General features: G+C 42.1%; 1 protein-coding gene across 1 annotated transcript in view; it reads right to left on the minus strand.

The window, feature by feature from the left end:
* Window positions 1-1,023: 1,023 nt before the first annotated feature.
* The window catches only part of COL28A1 (collagen type XXVIII alpha 1 chain), a 171,076-nt gene continuing 155,081 nt past the window's right edge, over window positions 1,024-17,018 (minus strand). The window contains exons 34-36 of the mRNA XM_059171208.1: window positions 11,734-11,935; window positions 9,636-9,808; window positions 1,024-1,736 (exon numbers count right to left, since the gene is read on the minus strand). Coding sequence (XP_059027191.1) covers window positions 9,636-9,808; window positions 11,734-11,935 — 375 coding nt within the window. The 3' untranslated portion in view covers window positions 1,024-1,736. The remainder of the gene's footprint in view (window positions 1,737-9,635; window positions 9,809-11,733; window positions 11,936-17,018) is intronic.

The following is a 17,018-nucleotide window of genomic DNA, read 5'->3' on the forward strand; positions in this document are numbered from 1 at the left end:
AGAAAAGATGAGTAAATTTGACTGCATTAAAATTGAGAACTTCTGCTCATTTAAGAAAAAGAAAGGTAAGATTAAAAGACCAACCCCAAAGATAGGAGGACACAAATAATGAACAAGGAATTCAATTTCAGAAATCTATAAGGAATGCCAGAAATTCAAAAAGAAAAATACAAATAATCCAATAGAAAAATCTTCTCCAGGGGTGCCTGGGTGACTTAGTGTGTTAAGCCTCTGCCTTCGGCTCAGGTCATGATCTCAGGATCCTGGGATCGAGCCCCACATTGGGCTCTCTGCTCAGCAAGGAGCCTACTTCCCCCTCTTTCTCTGCCTGCCTCTCTACCTACATGTGATCTCTCTGTGAAATAAATAAATAAAATCTTAGGGGCGCCTGGGTGGCTCAGTGGGTTAAAGCCTCTGCCTTCGGCTCGGGTCATGGTCCCAGTGTCCTGGGATCGAGCCCCACATCGGGCTCTCTGCTCAGCAGGGAGCCTGCTTCCTCCTCTCTCTCTGCCTGCCTCTCTGCTTACTTGTGGTCTCTGTCTGTCAAATAAATAAATAAAATCTTTAAAAAATAAATAAATAAATAGATAAATAAATAAATAAATAAATAAAATCTTAAAAAAAAAAAAAAGAAAAGAAAAATCTCTAAATACCAATAGATACTTCACAGAAGGCTTAATACAGATAGTAAACAAATATGCTAAGATGCCTCCAGAGAAAGTCAGTTTAAAATAAAATACCATTTTATACCCACTATTAGCAAAATGAAGAAGTCTGACAATACTAAGTGTTGACAAGAATATCAAATAACGGAAACTCTTATATACAACTGTTAGGACTTTGTAATGAACTGGTTTAAACAGTCTGGGAAAAAAAAAATGGTATAATATACTAGTTTTGAATGTTTATATGTCCTGCAACCCAACAATTCCACCTTAGGGTATATATTCTGGACAAACACTAGTACACATGCACCCAAAACTATCTAAGAGCATTCATAGCAACACTGATGGACCAGGGGGAGAAAATTAAATAGAAACAATTTAATCATAGACAAGGCAATGGCTAAATATGTTGTGATATAGTCACATGAAATGATACAACTTTGAAAATAAATGGACATGTGTGAATTATAATGTAATAACACACCAAATTGCAAAGAATTTCATGAAACAAATTTTCTAAAGTTCAAAAAAAGCTAAATGATGTAAGTTATCTAGGAATACATTAGATATGGTAGAACACATGGATTAATGATAACACTGAATGATAATAGCAAGTTGCAGAAGACTAGAATATGACCCCATTTTTATAAAGGTCTAAAATAAACAAGATTATGTATTATGGAGAGAAACATAGAGATATATGTGATTTCCCATGTAAAATTACATACAAAAACCCAATAGCAAAGTGAAATGGTAAACACAAAATTCAAGAAGGGTTATCCCTGGCAGTAAACAGGGGGGTTGGGATTGGAAAGGTCCACACAGGAAACTTCAACAGAATTGATTGTGTTTGGTTCACTGTGGCTGCGATATGTTCACTGATGTTTAATTTTATTATCATTTTGGTAACTTACAAGTATATTGCATATATTCTTTTGTGGTACCAAATATTATCTAATAAAATCTTAATTAAGCCACACAAAATTGGTTTGTTCAGATGTCTGTTCTTCCAGCTCCCTCTTCCTTGAGTGCCCTGTTTTGTACTGTCAAACTTGAATGAGGGTCATAGGCCTGAAAGAAGAAAAAAGTGTGTTGAAGATGACATATACACAAATGCTCTCTCAGCACAGCTCAGAGCTAATGATCTTTCCTGGCTGGATGTCCCCAAATTGTTATAAAGTGACAGAGCCAATTCTCTGTTACTCTGTTGGATTGTATTTCAATATGGTGGCTCATTTTCCAGTGGAAGTCTTGTCTTTAAAATACCCTGTTTAGGGGGGAGGAGTCAAGATGGCGGAGAAGTAGCAAGCTGAGACTGCTTCAGCTAGCTGGAGATCAGCTAGATAGCTTATCTAAAGATTGCAAACACCTGAAAATCCATCGGCAGATCGAAGAGAAGAAGAACAGCAATTCTGGAAACAGAAAAACAACCACTTTCTGAAAGGTAGGACCGGCGGAGAAGTGAATCCAAAGCGACGGGAAGATAGACCCCGGGGGGAGGGGCCGGCTCCCGGCAAGCGGCGGAGCAACCGCGCACAAAATCAGGACTTTTAAAAGTCTGTTCCGCTGAGGGACATCGCTCCAGAGGCTAAACCGGGGCGAAGCCCACGCGGGGTCAGCGTGGCCTCAGGTCCCGCAGGGTCACAGAAGGATCGGGGGTGTCTGAGTGTCGCAGAGCTTGCGGGTATTGGAACGGGAAAGCCGGCTACAGAGACAGAGCCGACAGTAAGCTCGCAGCTCCGTGTTACCTTGAACCGGTCGCAGGCTCGGTGAGCTCGGAGCGCGGCCGGAGGTCAGGCAGACGGGAGTAACTGGGCGCTGTTCTCTGAGGGCGCCCTGAGGAGTGGGGCCCTGGGCTCTCGGCTCCTCCGGGCCGGAGACCAGGAGGCCGCCATTTGTATTCCCGTCCTCCGGAACTCTACGGAAAGCGCTCAGGGAACAAAAGCTCCTGAAAGCAAACCCGAGCGGATTACTCACCCCGGCCCCGGGTAAGGGCGGTGTAATTCCGCCTGGGGCAAAGACACTTGAGAATCACTACAACAGGCCCCTCCCCCAGAAGATCAACAAGAAATCCAGCCGAGACCAAGTTCACCTACCAAGGAGTGCGGTTTCAATACCAAGGAGAGCAGCAGAATTCCAGAGGAGGAGAAAGCCAAGCACGGAACTCATGGCTTTTTTCCTGTGATTTTTTTTAGTCTTGCAGTTAATTTAATTTTTTCTTTTTCATTTTTTTTTTTTTTTTTCTCGCCTTCGGGTAAAATTTTTTTTTTTTTTAACTGTTACCTTTTTCTTTTTTAACGATTTTTTACTAGTTTATCTAATATATATATATATATTTTTACATTTTTCTTAGGTGTTTTCTTTTTTAAAAAAAATTCTTTTCTTTTCTTTTCTTTTCTTTTTTTTTTTTTTTTTCTTTTTTCTTTCTTCCTTTTTGAACCTCTTTTTATCCCCTTTCTCCCCACTCACGATTTTGGATCTCTTCTAATTTGGCTAAAGCATATTTTCCTGGGGTTGTTGCCACCCTTTTAGTATTTTACTTGCCCCTTCATTTACTCTTATCTGGACAAAATGACAAGACGTAAAAATTCACCACAAAAAAAAGAACAAGAGGCAGTACCGAAGGCTAGGGACCTAATCAATACAGACATCGGTAATATGTCAGATCTAGAGTTCAGAATGACAATTCTCAAGGTTCTAGCCGGGCTCGAAAAAGGCATGGAAGATATTAGAGAAACCCTCTCGAAAGATATAAAAGCCCTTTCTGGAGAAATAAAAGAACTAAAATCTAACCAAGTTGAAATCAAAAAAGCTATTAATGAGGTGCAATCAAAAATGGAAGCTCTCACTGCTAGGATAAATGAGGCAGAAGAAAGAATTAGTGATATAGAAGACCAAATGACAGAGAATAAAGAAGCTGATCAAAAGAGGGACAAACAGCTACTGGACCACGAGGGGAGAATTCGAGAAATAAGTGACACCATAAGACGAAACAACATTAGAATAATTGGGATTCCAGAAGAAGAAGAAAGTGAGAGGGGAGCAGAAGGTATACTGGAGAGAATTATTGGGGAGAATTTCCCCAATATGGCAAAGGGAACGAGCATCAAAATTCAGGAGGTTCAGAGAATGCCCCTCAAAATCAATAAGAATAGGCCCACACCCCGTCACCTAATAGTAAAATTTACAAGTCTCAATGACAAAGAGAAAATCCTGAAAGCAGCCCGGGAAAAGAAGTCTGTAACATACAATGGTAAAAATATTAGATTGGCAGCTGACTTATCCACAGAGACCTGGCAGGCCAGAAAGAGCTGGCATGATATTTTCAGAGCACTAAACGAGAAAAACATGCAGCCAAGAATACTATATCCAGCTAGGCTATCATTGAAAATAGAAGGAGAGATTAAAAGCTTCCAGGACAAACAACAACTGAAAGAATTTGCAAATACCAAACCAGCTCTACAGGAAATATTGAAAGGGGTCCTCTAAGCAAAGAGAGAGCCTACAAGTGGTAGATCAGAAAGGAACAGAGACCATATACAGTAACAGTCACCTTACAGGCAATACAATGGCACTAAATTCATATCTCTCAATACTTACCCTGAATGTGAATGGGCTAAATGCCCCTGTCAAAAGACACAGGGTATCAGAATGGATAAAAAAACAAAACCCATCTATATGTTGCCTCCAAGAAACACATTTTAAGCCCGAAGACACCTCCAGATTTAAAGTGAGGGGGTGGAAAAGAATTTACCATGCTAATGGACATCAGAAGAAAGCAGGAGTGGCAATCCTTATATCAGATCAATTAGATTTTAAGCCAAAGACTGTAATAAGAGATGAGGAAGGACACTATATCATACTCAAAGGGTCTGTCCAACAAGAAGATTTAACAATTTTAAATATCTATGCCCCCAACGTGGGAGCAGCCAACTATATAAACCAATTAATAACAAAATCAAAGAAACACATCAACAACAATACAATAATAGTAGGGGACTTTAACACTCCCCTCACTGAAATGGACAGGTCATCCAAGCAAAAGATCAGCAAGGAAATAAAGGCCTTAAATGACACACTGGACCAGATGGACATCACAGATATATTCAGAATATTTCATCCCAAAGCAACAGAATACACATTCTTCTCTAGTGCACATGGAACATTCTCCAGAATAGATCACATCCTCGGTCCTAAATCAGGACTCAACCGGTATCAAAAGATTGGGATCATTCCCTGCATATTTTCAGACCACAATGCTCTAAAGCTAGAACTCAACCACAAAAGGAAGTTTGGAAAGAACCCAAATACATGGAGACTAAACAGTATCCTTCTAAAGAATGAATGGGTCAACCGGGAAATTAAAGAAGAATTGAAAAAAATCATGGAAACAAATGATAATGAAAATACAACGGTTCAAAATCTGTGGGACACAACAAAGGCAGTCCTGAGAGGAAAATATATAGCGGTACAAGCCTTTCTCAAGAAACAAGAAAGGTCTCAGGTACACAACCTAACCCTACACCTAAAGGAGCTGGAGAAAGAACAAGAAAGAAACCCTAAGCCCAGCAGGAGAAGAGAAATCATAAAGATCAGAGCAGAAATCAATGAAATAGAAACCAAAAAAACAATAGAACAAATCAACGAAACTAGGAGCTGGTTCTTTGAAAGAATTAATAAAATTGATAAACCCCTGGCCCGACTTATCAAAAAGAAAAGAGAAAGGACCCAAATAAATAAAATCATGAATGAAAGAGGAGAGATCACAACTAACACCAAGGAAATACAAACTATTATAAGAACATACTATGAGCAACTCTACGGCAATAAATTTGACAATCTGGAAGAAATGGATGCATTCCTAGAAACATATAAACTACCACAACTGAACCAGGAAGAAATAGAAAGCCTGAACAGACCCATAACCAGTAAGGAGATTGAAACAGTCATTAAAAATCTCCAAACAAACAAAAGCCCAGGGCCAGACGGCTTCCCGGGGGAATTCTACCAAACATTTTAAAGAAGAACTAATTCCTATTCTCCTGAAACTGTTCCAAAAAATAGAAATGGAAGGAAAACTTCCAAACTCATTTTATGAGGCCAGCATCACCTTGATCCCAAAACCAGACAAGGATCCCACCAAAAAAGAGAGCTATAGACCGATATCCTTGATGAACACAGATGCGAAAATACTCAACAAAATACTAGCCAATCGGATTCAACAGTACATTAAAAAGATTATTCACCACGACCAAGTGGGATTTATTCCAGGGCTGCAAGGTTGGTTCAACATCCGCAAATCAGTCAATGTGATACAACACATCAATAAAAGTAAGAACAAGAACCATATGATACTCTCAATAGATGCTGAAAAAGCATTTGACAAAGTACAACATCCCTTCCTGATCAAAACTCTTCAAAGTGTAGGGATAGAGGGCACATACCTCAATATCATCAAAGCCATCTATGAAAAACCCACCGCAAATATCATTCTCAATGGAGAAAAACTGAAAGCTTTTCCGCTAAGGTCAGGAACACGGCAGGGATGTCCATTATCACCACTGCTATTCAACATCGTACTAGAGGTCTTAGCCTCAGCAATCAGACAACAAAAGGAAATTAAAGGCATCCAAATCGGCAAAGAAGAAGTCAAATTATCACTCTTCGCAGATGATATGATACTATATGTGGAAAACCCAAAAGACTCCAAAACTGCTAGAACTTATACAGGAATTCAGTAAAGTGTCAGGATATAAAATCAATGCACAGAAATCAGTTGCATTTCTCTACACCAAGAGCAAGACAGAAGAAAGAGATATTAAGGAGTCAATCCCATTTACAATTGCATCCAAAACCATAAGATACCTAGGAATAAACCTAACCAAAGAGACACAGAATCTATACTCAGAAAACTATAAAGTACTCATGAAAGAAATTGAGGAAGACACAAAGAAATGGAAAAATGTTCCATGCTCCTGGATTGGAAGAATAAATATTGTGAAAATGTCTATGCTACCTAAAGCAATCTACACATTTAATGCAATTCCTATCAAAGTACCATCCATCTTTTTCAAAGAAATGGAACAAATAATTCTAAAATTTATATGGAACCAGAAAAGACCTCGAATAGCCAAAGGGATATTGAAAAAGAAAGCCAACGTTGGTGGCATCACAATTCCGGACTTCAAGCTCTATTACAAAGCTGTCATCATCAAGACAGCATGGTACTGGCACAAAAACAGACACATAGATCAATGGAACAGAATAGAGAGCCCAGAAATAGACCCTCAAATCTATGGTCAACTAATCTTCGACAAAGCAGGAAAGAATGTCCAATGGAAAAAAGACAGCCTTTTCAATAAATGGTGCTGGGAAAATTGGACAGCCACATGCAGAAAAATGAAATTGGACCATTTCCTTACACCACACACAAAAATAGACTCAAAATGGATGAAGGACCTCAATGTACGAAAGGAATCCATCAAAATCCTTGAGGAGAACACGGGCAGCAACCTCTTCGACCTCTGCCGCAGCAACATCTTCCTAAGAACAACGCCAAAGGCAAGGGAAGCAAGGGAAAAAATGAACTACTGGGATTTCATCAAGATCAAAAGCTTTTGCACAGCAAAGGAAACAGTTAACAAAATCAAAAGACAACTGACAGAATGGGAGAAGATATTTGCAAACGACATATCAGATAAAGGACTAGTGTCCAGAATCTATAAAGAACTTAGCAAACTCAACACCCAAAGAACAAATAATCCAATCAAGAAATGGGCAGAAGACATGAACAGACATTTCTGCAAAGAAGACATCCAGATGGCCAACAGACACATGAAAAAGTGCTCCATATCACTCGGCATCAGGGAAATACAAATCAAAACCACAATGAGATATCACCTCACACCAGTCAGAATGGCTAAAATCAACAAGTCAGGAAATGACAGATGCTGGCGAGGATGCGGAGAAAGGGGAACCCTCCTACACTGTTGGTGGGAATGCAAGCTGGTGCAGCCACTCTGGAAAACAGCATGGAGGTTCCTCAAAATGTTGAAAATAGAACTGCCCTATGACCCAGCAATTGCACTATTGGGTATTTACCCTAAAGATACAAATGTAGTGATCCAAAGGGACACGTGCACCCGAATGTTTATAGCAGCAATGTCCACAATAGCCAAACTATGGAAAGAACCTAGATGTCCATCAACAGATGAATGGATCAAGAAGATGTGGTATATATACACAATGGAATACTATGCAGCCATCAAAAGAAATGAAATCTTGCCATTTGCAACAACGTGGATGGAACTAGAGCGTATCATGCTTAGCGAAATAAGTCAAGCAGAGAAAGACAACTATCATATGATCTCCCTGATATGAGGAAGTGGTGATGCAACATGGAGGCTTAAGTGGGTAGAAGAATAAATGAAACAAGATGGGATTGGGAGGGAGACAAACCATAAGTGACTCTTAATCTCACAAAACAAACTGAGGGTTGCCGGGGGGAGGGGGTTGGGGAGAAGGGGGTGGGATTATGGACATTGGGGAGGGTATGTGATTTGGTGAGTGCTGTGAAGTGTGTAAACCTGGTGATTCACAGACCTGGGGATAAAAATATATGTTTATAAAAAATATATGTTTATAAAAAATAGAAAATTAAAATAAAATAAAATAAAATAAAATAAAATACCCTGTTTAGGGCACCTGGGTGGCTCAGTGGGTTAAGCCTCTGCCTTCAGCTCAGGCCATGATCTCAGGGTCCTGGGATTGAGCTCCACATCGGGCTCTCTGCTCTGCAGGGAGCCTGCTCCCCCCTTTCTCTCTGCCTCCCTCTCTGCCTATTTGTGATCTCTCTCTCTCTCTGTCAAATAAATAAATAAAATATTTTAAAAAAAATACCCTGTTTAAGAGTGGATGTGGGCTTCAAGAAGTGCCTGGCTATCAAGTGCCTTATGGAAAGAATTCCTATATTTAAATTACAAGTTTTGTTTTACATATGGAGTTTAAGCACACAACAAAGCCTTTGTTACCAAACATGTTGGAGGAATGGGGAGTAATAATTGTTAATAAATTTGAGTTAAGTAATTTTCATTCAGATTGGTTTCTCTATCCCTTTCATAGACAGCAGGGCAAAAATCTAACTACCCTCAGCACCTCACTCCCATTCCAGTGCCTCTCATCTCCCAGAGTCACCATCTTGCTGGGATTCCTCCAAGTAGGATGTCTGTCTTATCTCACCACCTGCTATGCACAGACATGTTCCCATCCCTTCTAATTCCCAAACTCAAATGCTTCCCTACCATCTGCTTTGCTATAGGCATGGCTCTAAGGGGGTGGGCCTCAGGGAGGTTGGCAGGGATGAGGAGGTTGGGACAGGACAAGAATTTAATCCAACATAATGTATTGAATAAGAATTAATGGCTGTCAGAATCACATCACAGGCTGTGTTGTAGCTAGACCTCGTGCATTAAGGTTCCACATCCCTGATTCAAATCCCTCTGTTATGTCCCTTGTTAGGCAGGTAACTGTTCAGGAGTCCCTGAACTTCTCAGAGCCTCAGTTTCTTTGCCGATAACAGTAATTACTACCTATATCCTAGGGTATTTATAAGGATGCAACTATGCTTATAAGTTATAAGTGCACAGTATAGACTCAAATGTGGTGTTTGTTTGTTTGTTTGTTTATTTGTTTATTTGACAAAGAGAGATCACAAGTAGGCAGAGAGGCAGAGAGAGAGAGAGAGAGGAAAGCAGGCTCCCTGCTGAGCAGAGAGCCCAATGCGGGACTCAATCCCAGGACCCTGAGATCATGACCTGAGCCGAAGACAGCGGCTTAACTCACTGAGCTGCTCAGGCGCCCTCAAATGTGGTGTTTTATTTGTATTGGGTGAATATGTTGAAATTATAGAGGTTCTTTCTAGGTTTGCTGTTGGAGACGCAACCCTGACTCATTAGGGGTTGGTTCACTTACTCATCCTTGAACGCAGATTTCTTGACATTCGTGTTCACTGTTGAATCTGTTTCCTGAGCCATTACAGCCACTGAACCAAAAGCGGGCACAGGAGTTGACCTGTTTGTCATAATACCACCGAACCACGTATTCGCCACAGTTTCCTGGCTTCAGGGCTTCCAAGCATCTAGGATCTAGAGTGAGAAAATGATAGTGTGTTATTATAGGTTTCTCTTTCCCTGAAAAGATGAAAAGTGAGAGTTTCATGAAGTTTATTCCCCATGTACCCTAATGCGCCAACTAAGAAAATGTGGTTCCAAGTTAAAACAGATTCCCTGCTACCTAAAATACTTCCTCTGCTACCTGCCACGTCACCATTAAGTGCTCCTTTGAAAACATAAAGGTTTTTGATCTTCATGAAACCTTATTAAAAGTGTTTATTTCCCTGGAAGCATAGCACGGTGAGCCTTCATTAGCTAATACTCTTGCAGGAATTGGTCGACAAGAGAAAAATAGAATTTCTTCATTTACTTTGGACTTGATTTCAAACCAGATAAACATTTGGAATAAAGATGATCCTAGCCTTCAGTACACATTCATTCCCAGTATGTACATAGGAAGCGCCACTGTGATCACATGTAATTGTACCTACTGAAAAAGGAAAACCCTTTTATGTTACCAAAATATAAGTAAATAAAACGAAAGGCTCTCTTTATATTGCAATCCTCTTTTTAAAAGAGGAGTTCTTGGGGTGCCTGAGTGACTCATTCAGTTAAGGGTCCAACTCTTGATTTCAGCTCAGGTCATGTTCTCAGGGTGTGGATGAAGCCCCGTGTTGGGCTCTATGCTCAGCAGGGAACCTGCTTCAGATTCTCTCTCTCCCTTTTCCTCTGTCACTCTCCCCACTCTCTCTAAATTAAAAAAAAAAAAAATTCTTTAAAAAGAGCTGTTCCTACAAGACAATAAAAACATGAGCTTTTAATGTCTATTATGAATAAATCTAAGAAATACTTCCACTGTAAAGAAAAATAACAAAATGGAGAACTACAATAATGAAGCCATTCATTAAATCCATTTTTATTTCGTGGTACTCCTTGTGCTTTAGTATTCTTCTTACCTAAAGAAGTGATTCCAAGGTGAAAAAAGCCACAAAAACCAAATAGGAATTTGCTGCCTGAGACTTGTGTTCTGTGAGACAGTTTATGTGCTGCAAGCTTCATTTCTCAAACAAAACAAGTCCTCTCTCCATCTCCCAGAATCACTTCCCCAGACGGGGAGCATATCTCAAGTCCTTTATTTTCTAAAACTAACCTTTAAGTCCACTTCTCCTCTGAAGACTCCTTAGACCAAATGGAAAGCAATAGACTTTCACTATCTCCACTCTTAAAAATAATAACTAAATAATGTATATTGTATAACTTGTCAAGCTAATCTCTGAGCTTCTTTTGGGCAAGGACCTTGTCTCTCTGGCATGTCCTTCAGAAACTCTGTATATAATGATTAATTTCTATAGATAGTAACTTTATAGAAGATATGTTGAGGAGGGGAAATCTAGAGTCTAGCTTTTTTCTCTTCTACAATCTAGGGGTCAAAAAATTCAAATGTTTGCATGTGTCAAGGCTACATGTAAGACAACAGGGAGTGGTAGACTGTGGGAAAATGAGAATACAAGCCTCTCTAAAGGAATTTACATTTTTTTAAAAGATTTTATTTATTTATTTGACAGAGAGAGATCACAAGCAGGCAGAGAGGCAGGCAGAGAGAGAGAGGGGGAAGCAGGCTCCCTGCTGAGCAGAGAGCCCAATGCGGGGCTCAATCCCAGGACCCTGAGATCATGACCTGAGCTGAAGGCAGTGGCCTAACCCACTGAGCCCCCCAGGTGATCCATAAAGGCATTTACATTTTAAAAAACAATAAACATTATAAGAACTTTAAAATTGTTTACTGACCAAATTTGTCCTATAGCCAGTGTTATAATTTGACATACAATAAAATGAAAAGTGTCTTTTGTCCTCCCTCTTTAGAGTCAAACATGTTCTTTCTGAATGAGATTTAAGAGCCTGCCCTTTCTGGGCCTTGACATTGTAGACACAGCAGCTGATTGGCAGGTGTCTCTTACCTTTGTGCACCAGCTTTTCTGGCTGGAAGTCCAAGATGGGGCTTGGAATTCTGGTTTCCAGACCCTCTGCCCTATTCTCAGGGAGACCAAGCAATGGCCCCTCGGTGGTAGTGGCCTCAGGTGAAGGACTGGTGGTCTGGCTGTCAGCCCAGATAGGCTCTGGAGACTCATTCTCTTTGTCCTGGGCTCCAGAGACACTGACCTAAGTGGAAAAAAAAAAAATCACATTTTTGTTTCTGGTGATATCAAGTCAGGAAAGCTAGTTTGCTTTGGGGAACATTTAAGGAAAAATTCAGCATTGCTTCTTCTCCCAAAATCTGCAATATTATTTCAATCAAAGCTCAGGAAATAACGCTCCTCTTCTATGTCATGCAATGCCGAGTACCTAAGTTATGGACCCTCCCACTGCCAGGCACCGATGCTTTTGTGCTGGGCCTTCCAGAGAGATCCGCATGCAGGGTATGAAAGGTATGAGCTCAGGAGTAGTTAATCTTCATTTTTTTCATAGTTACTGGCATGAGGAAGGGGAAATAGCCACTAGATTTTTGAACTTTTTTAAAAAATAGCCTTTCCTTCTCCATTTATTAACACTAGAGAAATTAACAATATATTCCAAAATATCTACAAAATCAACTCTCAGTTGATTTTGAGACTGGGAATGGGGGCGGCAGAGACAGCTGAAATAAAAACAGTAGCAATCACTTTTCATCTCATTTTACTATCTGGACTCCAGCAAATGTCAATAGTGCAGGATGCTTGGCTCCTAAGAAGTTCTAGAAATGTGTGTTAGCTAAGGAACAAAGGGATATAATTTCAAAAACAAGTTTTCTGGACTCAAGTTCCCATGTTTTATCAAAATTTATGATATGTAATGAGACAAGGATAAAAAGGTATTTTGCTTCAAAAAAAAGAAAAAGTCATGTCAGTTATTCTTATCTACCATTGCCAGGGGCAAGGTCAATCTTTTATGGGACCAATTAAGTTCTTTTACTTTTTTCCCTTGGCCTCCAGCTACAGGGAATGGAATCAATCGTTTATCTTGTTCTTGGCACAGGATGGTTATTTATCCTTTCAAGACCCTCTTTTTTTTTTTTTTCTTTTTGTTTAATTATTTAAATAGGCAAATCTGTGAACTATTTAAAGTCATTTTTGATGCCTTCTTGCCTGTAGTTCCTATCATCCTATCCTGTGACCAGAGCCAGGTGTCACCATGGTATTTTATGGTCACAGTAAAATATATGGAACCATAATATATTAAATTAAAAAAATAAAAACCCCAACACTACAGCATATTTTTCATCTAAAAAAATGCACATAGATGCAAGGTCCTATTCAGCCAGAGCAGCGCCACGCCGGTTGAACTGCCATTTTGCTGTAAAGCTTAAATTGACCTTGCCCACTCCCGGCTCCCGCCCCCCCAGGGAAACTTATTTAAAAGCAAGTCCTGGGAACCAGGCCCACGTAACAAAGTCCAAATATAAGGATGGGTTGGTCCAGGTGGAGGTATTCAATCAGTGGGGGCACATACTGTCTCCTAGCTACCAAGGAGTATGGGCCCCTGCCCTTTGGGACTCTTTTGGCACCAATCTTAACCAAGGTGTGATAGGCTGGTTCAAATGTCTACTAGGGTAAATTGTAATTCAGTTGGTCACCTAGCATCACTGTGGAGCTTCCTGTGTGTGTTACAATCTCATTGGCCACCTGTGTATGGCCAGGCCCAACCACATGGCCTTTGCTCTATAAAAGTTAGTCTGGAAAGCAGGGAGGGGTCATCCTCTCTGGAGGGGCAGCCCCGACAGGTCTGTTTGATGGTTGGTCTGATTCCTGATCCTTGGCGTGAAATAAAGCTTTGCTTGACCTTCGCTTTGTATGAGTCTTGCTCCTTTAATCATGGACCCATTATTGGGGTACCCAATTTTGGGGGACCCAACATTGGGGGCTCGTCCGGGATTAAACGACGAGAACTGAGCCAGCATCAGAATTTCTGGTTCTGAATCTGTTTGTCTGGTTGCGGAGCTCCAGGTAGGGCTCACCGGGGAGAAGCTGGATGCAGCCATGCTCCCCAGGGCTGGAGTGGATGAAGGGACACCCCATCACTCTTCTGGTAGATAATCTAGGGGTCCGAGTCCCCCATAGGTGGTCATCTGGGTCTGTAGGGGGCTGGATAACTCCCATCTGTAGGGGGCCGGGAAACCCCCACCAGTGGGTGAGAGCCACTGGGTCTGGTTCTGGTCTGTGGCTCATCTCAGCGAGCATCTGTGGCTCATCCTGGTGAGCGTCTGTAGGGGGCCTGATAACCCCTGTAGGGGCCAGAAAAACCCTCACCCGCGGCAGGCTCTGAATGGGGGCTGCTGGGTTTGCGGTTGTCTTTGTCTTGTCTTTTTGTTGTCTGTTGTTTGTTGTATTTGAAGGAATGGGGCAAATAGAGAGTAAGGGCCCTTTCTCTCCACTGGTAGATTGCCAGGGGGTTCAAGTCCCCCTAGACAGTCAGGGTATTCGAGTCCCCCTAGGCTGTCACCTAGGCAGTCAGGGGGTTCAAGTCCCCCCTAGCAGTCACCAGGGGTTCGAGTCTCCCTGGACGGCCAGAAGATCAAAAAGTCCCCACAGGTGGCAGGTTCTGGGTAAGAACTGCTGGGACTGCGGTTGTCTTTGTCTTGTCTCTTCGTTGTCTGCTGTGCTGTTTGTTGTTTTTGAAGGAATGGGGCAAGCAGAGTAAGGGGGCTCTGGCTTTGTCTCTCTGTTCCTCCTAATAGATGTGGGGCTTCTCCCTCACTCATTTCATGTGTTAAGGGCTATAACTGGAGCCAACTGGGGTTAGTTTAACTCGAGACAGAGACTTTAAGGAATATTCCCAAGCAGCTGCCGAAACTACCTTTGTTTTGAGGATATTCCTTGTCCTCTCTGGCCTGAAGTGGACTGCCTAGCCCCTCCCTCTTGCTGGAGGGAAAACATGGCATGTGCTCCTCTCTTGGGCACCTTTTCTCTGCCTCCTGGTGGCACTTTCTTCTGTTCTTCACTGTCGGGAAACAAGAATAGCATCCCCTGGACCTAACACCCCCCCACTCTGGATCTTTCCACCTGGGTCTCAGGTAAACATTCGAAATGGAGTGGGCCCAGGTGGAACATAAATCAGTATGTGAACTAAGTTAAGTTTGTTGGGTTAACTAGGATAAACATGTCTTTTGAGTTAATAGTAGTAAATGTAAAACTTCAGAGTTTTTACTAACATCAAATAAGCTCGTGTTATTTGTTGAAATCTGTTAGCAAAGAGATGACTAAACTGATGGTTAATTGTCTGTCTCAAAGTTTTAATGGGTAATTGTTAAAGTAGCTTTCAAAGTCTTTGCTAACCTGAAACTTAAAATCAAATGGGATAAAATGCTCAAGCTCAGCCGCTGGAACTAGGTTTGTGCTTTTGAAATCTGTTGGTAAACCTCTTTTGTGCTTAACCGAATTCTGTTGTAACAGCCCCAGGGCCACTGTTTGGGCTAGATCCATTGGTAAAGAATGGAAGGGAAGACTGATCACCTCCCATTAGCCAGGGATACCCAGAGGGGAGGGTGTCCAACCTGTTTGAATCTGAAGAGTGCCTGGCTGTGTGAATGTGTCTGTGTGGCACCACCCCTTCAGCTACGGACTCTGAGTGGGCTGTATCCTGAGTCTCACAGGGCATCATATGGCATAATGGTCATCTACTCCACGGAGTAGCCTGGTCCGGGGTTTATACGGACAGACCTTAGCTAAGACGCTCCTAAGTTCCTGTGAGGGACATGAGCAGGACAGCATCTGAAAGATCCTGCTCCCTTTGTCTGCTACATTCATTTACGATGGGAGGGAAACCCAGAAAACTCACTGTCTTAGGAAGAAAAAAGAGGAAAGACACTGGTATAGAAAGGCTGGCTTTCTCTCTGTTTAAAGGGGCAAAGTTTTCTTAGGTTAGTTGATCTGTAAATGGTTTTCTCTTTGCCTGCCCAGAATTGTAAATGAGGTCTCTTTGACTCAAGGCTTTTCCTTCATATACTAAGTTATTCAGTACTGTTAAACCGAGGATAAACCTTGCGTTACCTTTGGGTAACTGCCCCAAAGGAAAGTCAAATGGGAGAGAGACGTTGGGGACAAATACAGGTCTTTGATATGTTAAAATCCTGGGAACTGAAATGGGTAAGAATTTCCAGAAGTAAAAGCTGCATTCAGACTAAACCAAAATTAGTAACATGGGACTAGATGAACTGAAGGATTTGAAAAGAAGAATCTGACTGAGTTAGTGGGAATAGTGGAAAGAGCCGCTGAGGACTATGGGTCATGCTTGCAGGGGACGAAAGCTCTCTTACAGACTGCAGGAAAAGGGTATCAGGTGTCAGCAATGAAAGCACAGCTTTGTCAAAGCCACGCCACTTACTTAGGCTTTGATCTCCAAGAGGGAGTTTCTTGGGACGGTAAGCTACTGTAACCTCTCTACGAACTGGCTAAGGGAGGACTCACTATGGTAGAGTGTGGACAGCTGAGGCAGAAGGAGCATTTCGGGAATTACAAACAGCCTTACTGCATGCCCCAGCATTGGCCATCCCAAATGTTACCAAGCCCTTCCACTTGTATGTGGATGGAAAGGCAGGGCTGACTGAAGGAGTTTTGACTCAGACTCTGGGGCCTTGGCAAAGGCCAGTAGCCTATCTTAGCAAGAACTAGATCCAGTAGCAGTTGGGTTCCCCCCTTGCCTCCGCATAATTGCTGCCATGGCCCTCCTGGTCAAGGATGCAACAAATTGATTCTGGGTCAAAATCTCACCTCGACCACCACCCATGCTATTGAGGGCCTTCTCCGGACTCCACCAGACCGGTGGATAACAAATGCCCGAGTGACAGGGCATCAGGCCTTCCTCCTCAACGAACCAAAAGTGATCTTCTGGCCCCCAGCGGTGCTAAATCCAGCCACGTTACTACCAGAGGTGCTGGCTGATCACCCTCGCGACTGCAGGAAGGCCCTAACCCAAGTCACAGGAATAAGGCCGGATCTCAGAGACACTCCCCTCCCGGATGCGGAAACGACTCTGTTCAGAGATGGGAGTAGCTACATGGTCGATGGAAAGAGGTATGCGGGGGCTGCCGTGGTTTCTCCTGAGCAGGGACTCTGGATGACAGCCCTGCCACACAGGACCTCGGCGGAAAAACGGAGCTGACTGCATTCACTAAGGCGCTACTACAGATGGCCAAGGGGCGCGATGTACACCCTGCTTAAACAAGGCGTTGCAGTCTGTCTTGGAAGGAACCACATCCTTGCCAACCCAG

Source organism: Mustela lutreola, chromosome 4 (genome assembly GCF_030435805.1).
Source record: "Mustela lutreola isolate mMusLut2 chromosome 4, mMusLut2.pri, whole genome shotgun sequence".
Lineage (NCBI taxonomy): Eukaryota > Metazoa > Chordata > Mammalia > Carnivora > Mustelidae > Mustela > Mustela lutreola.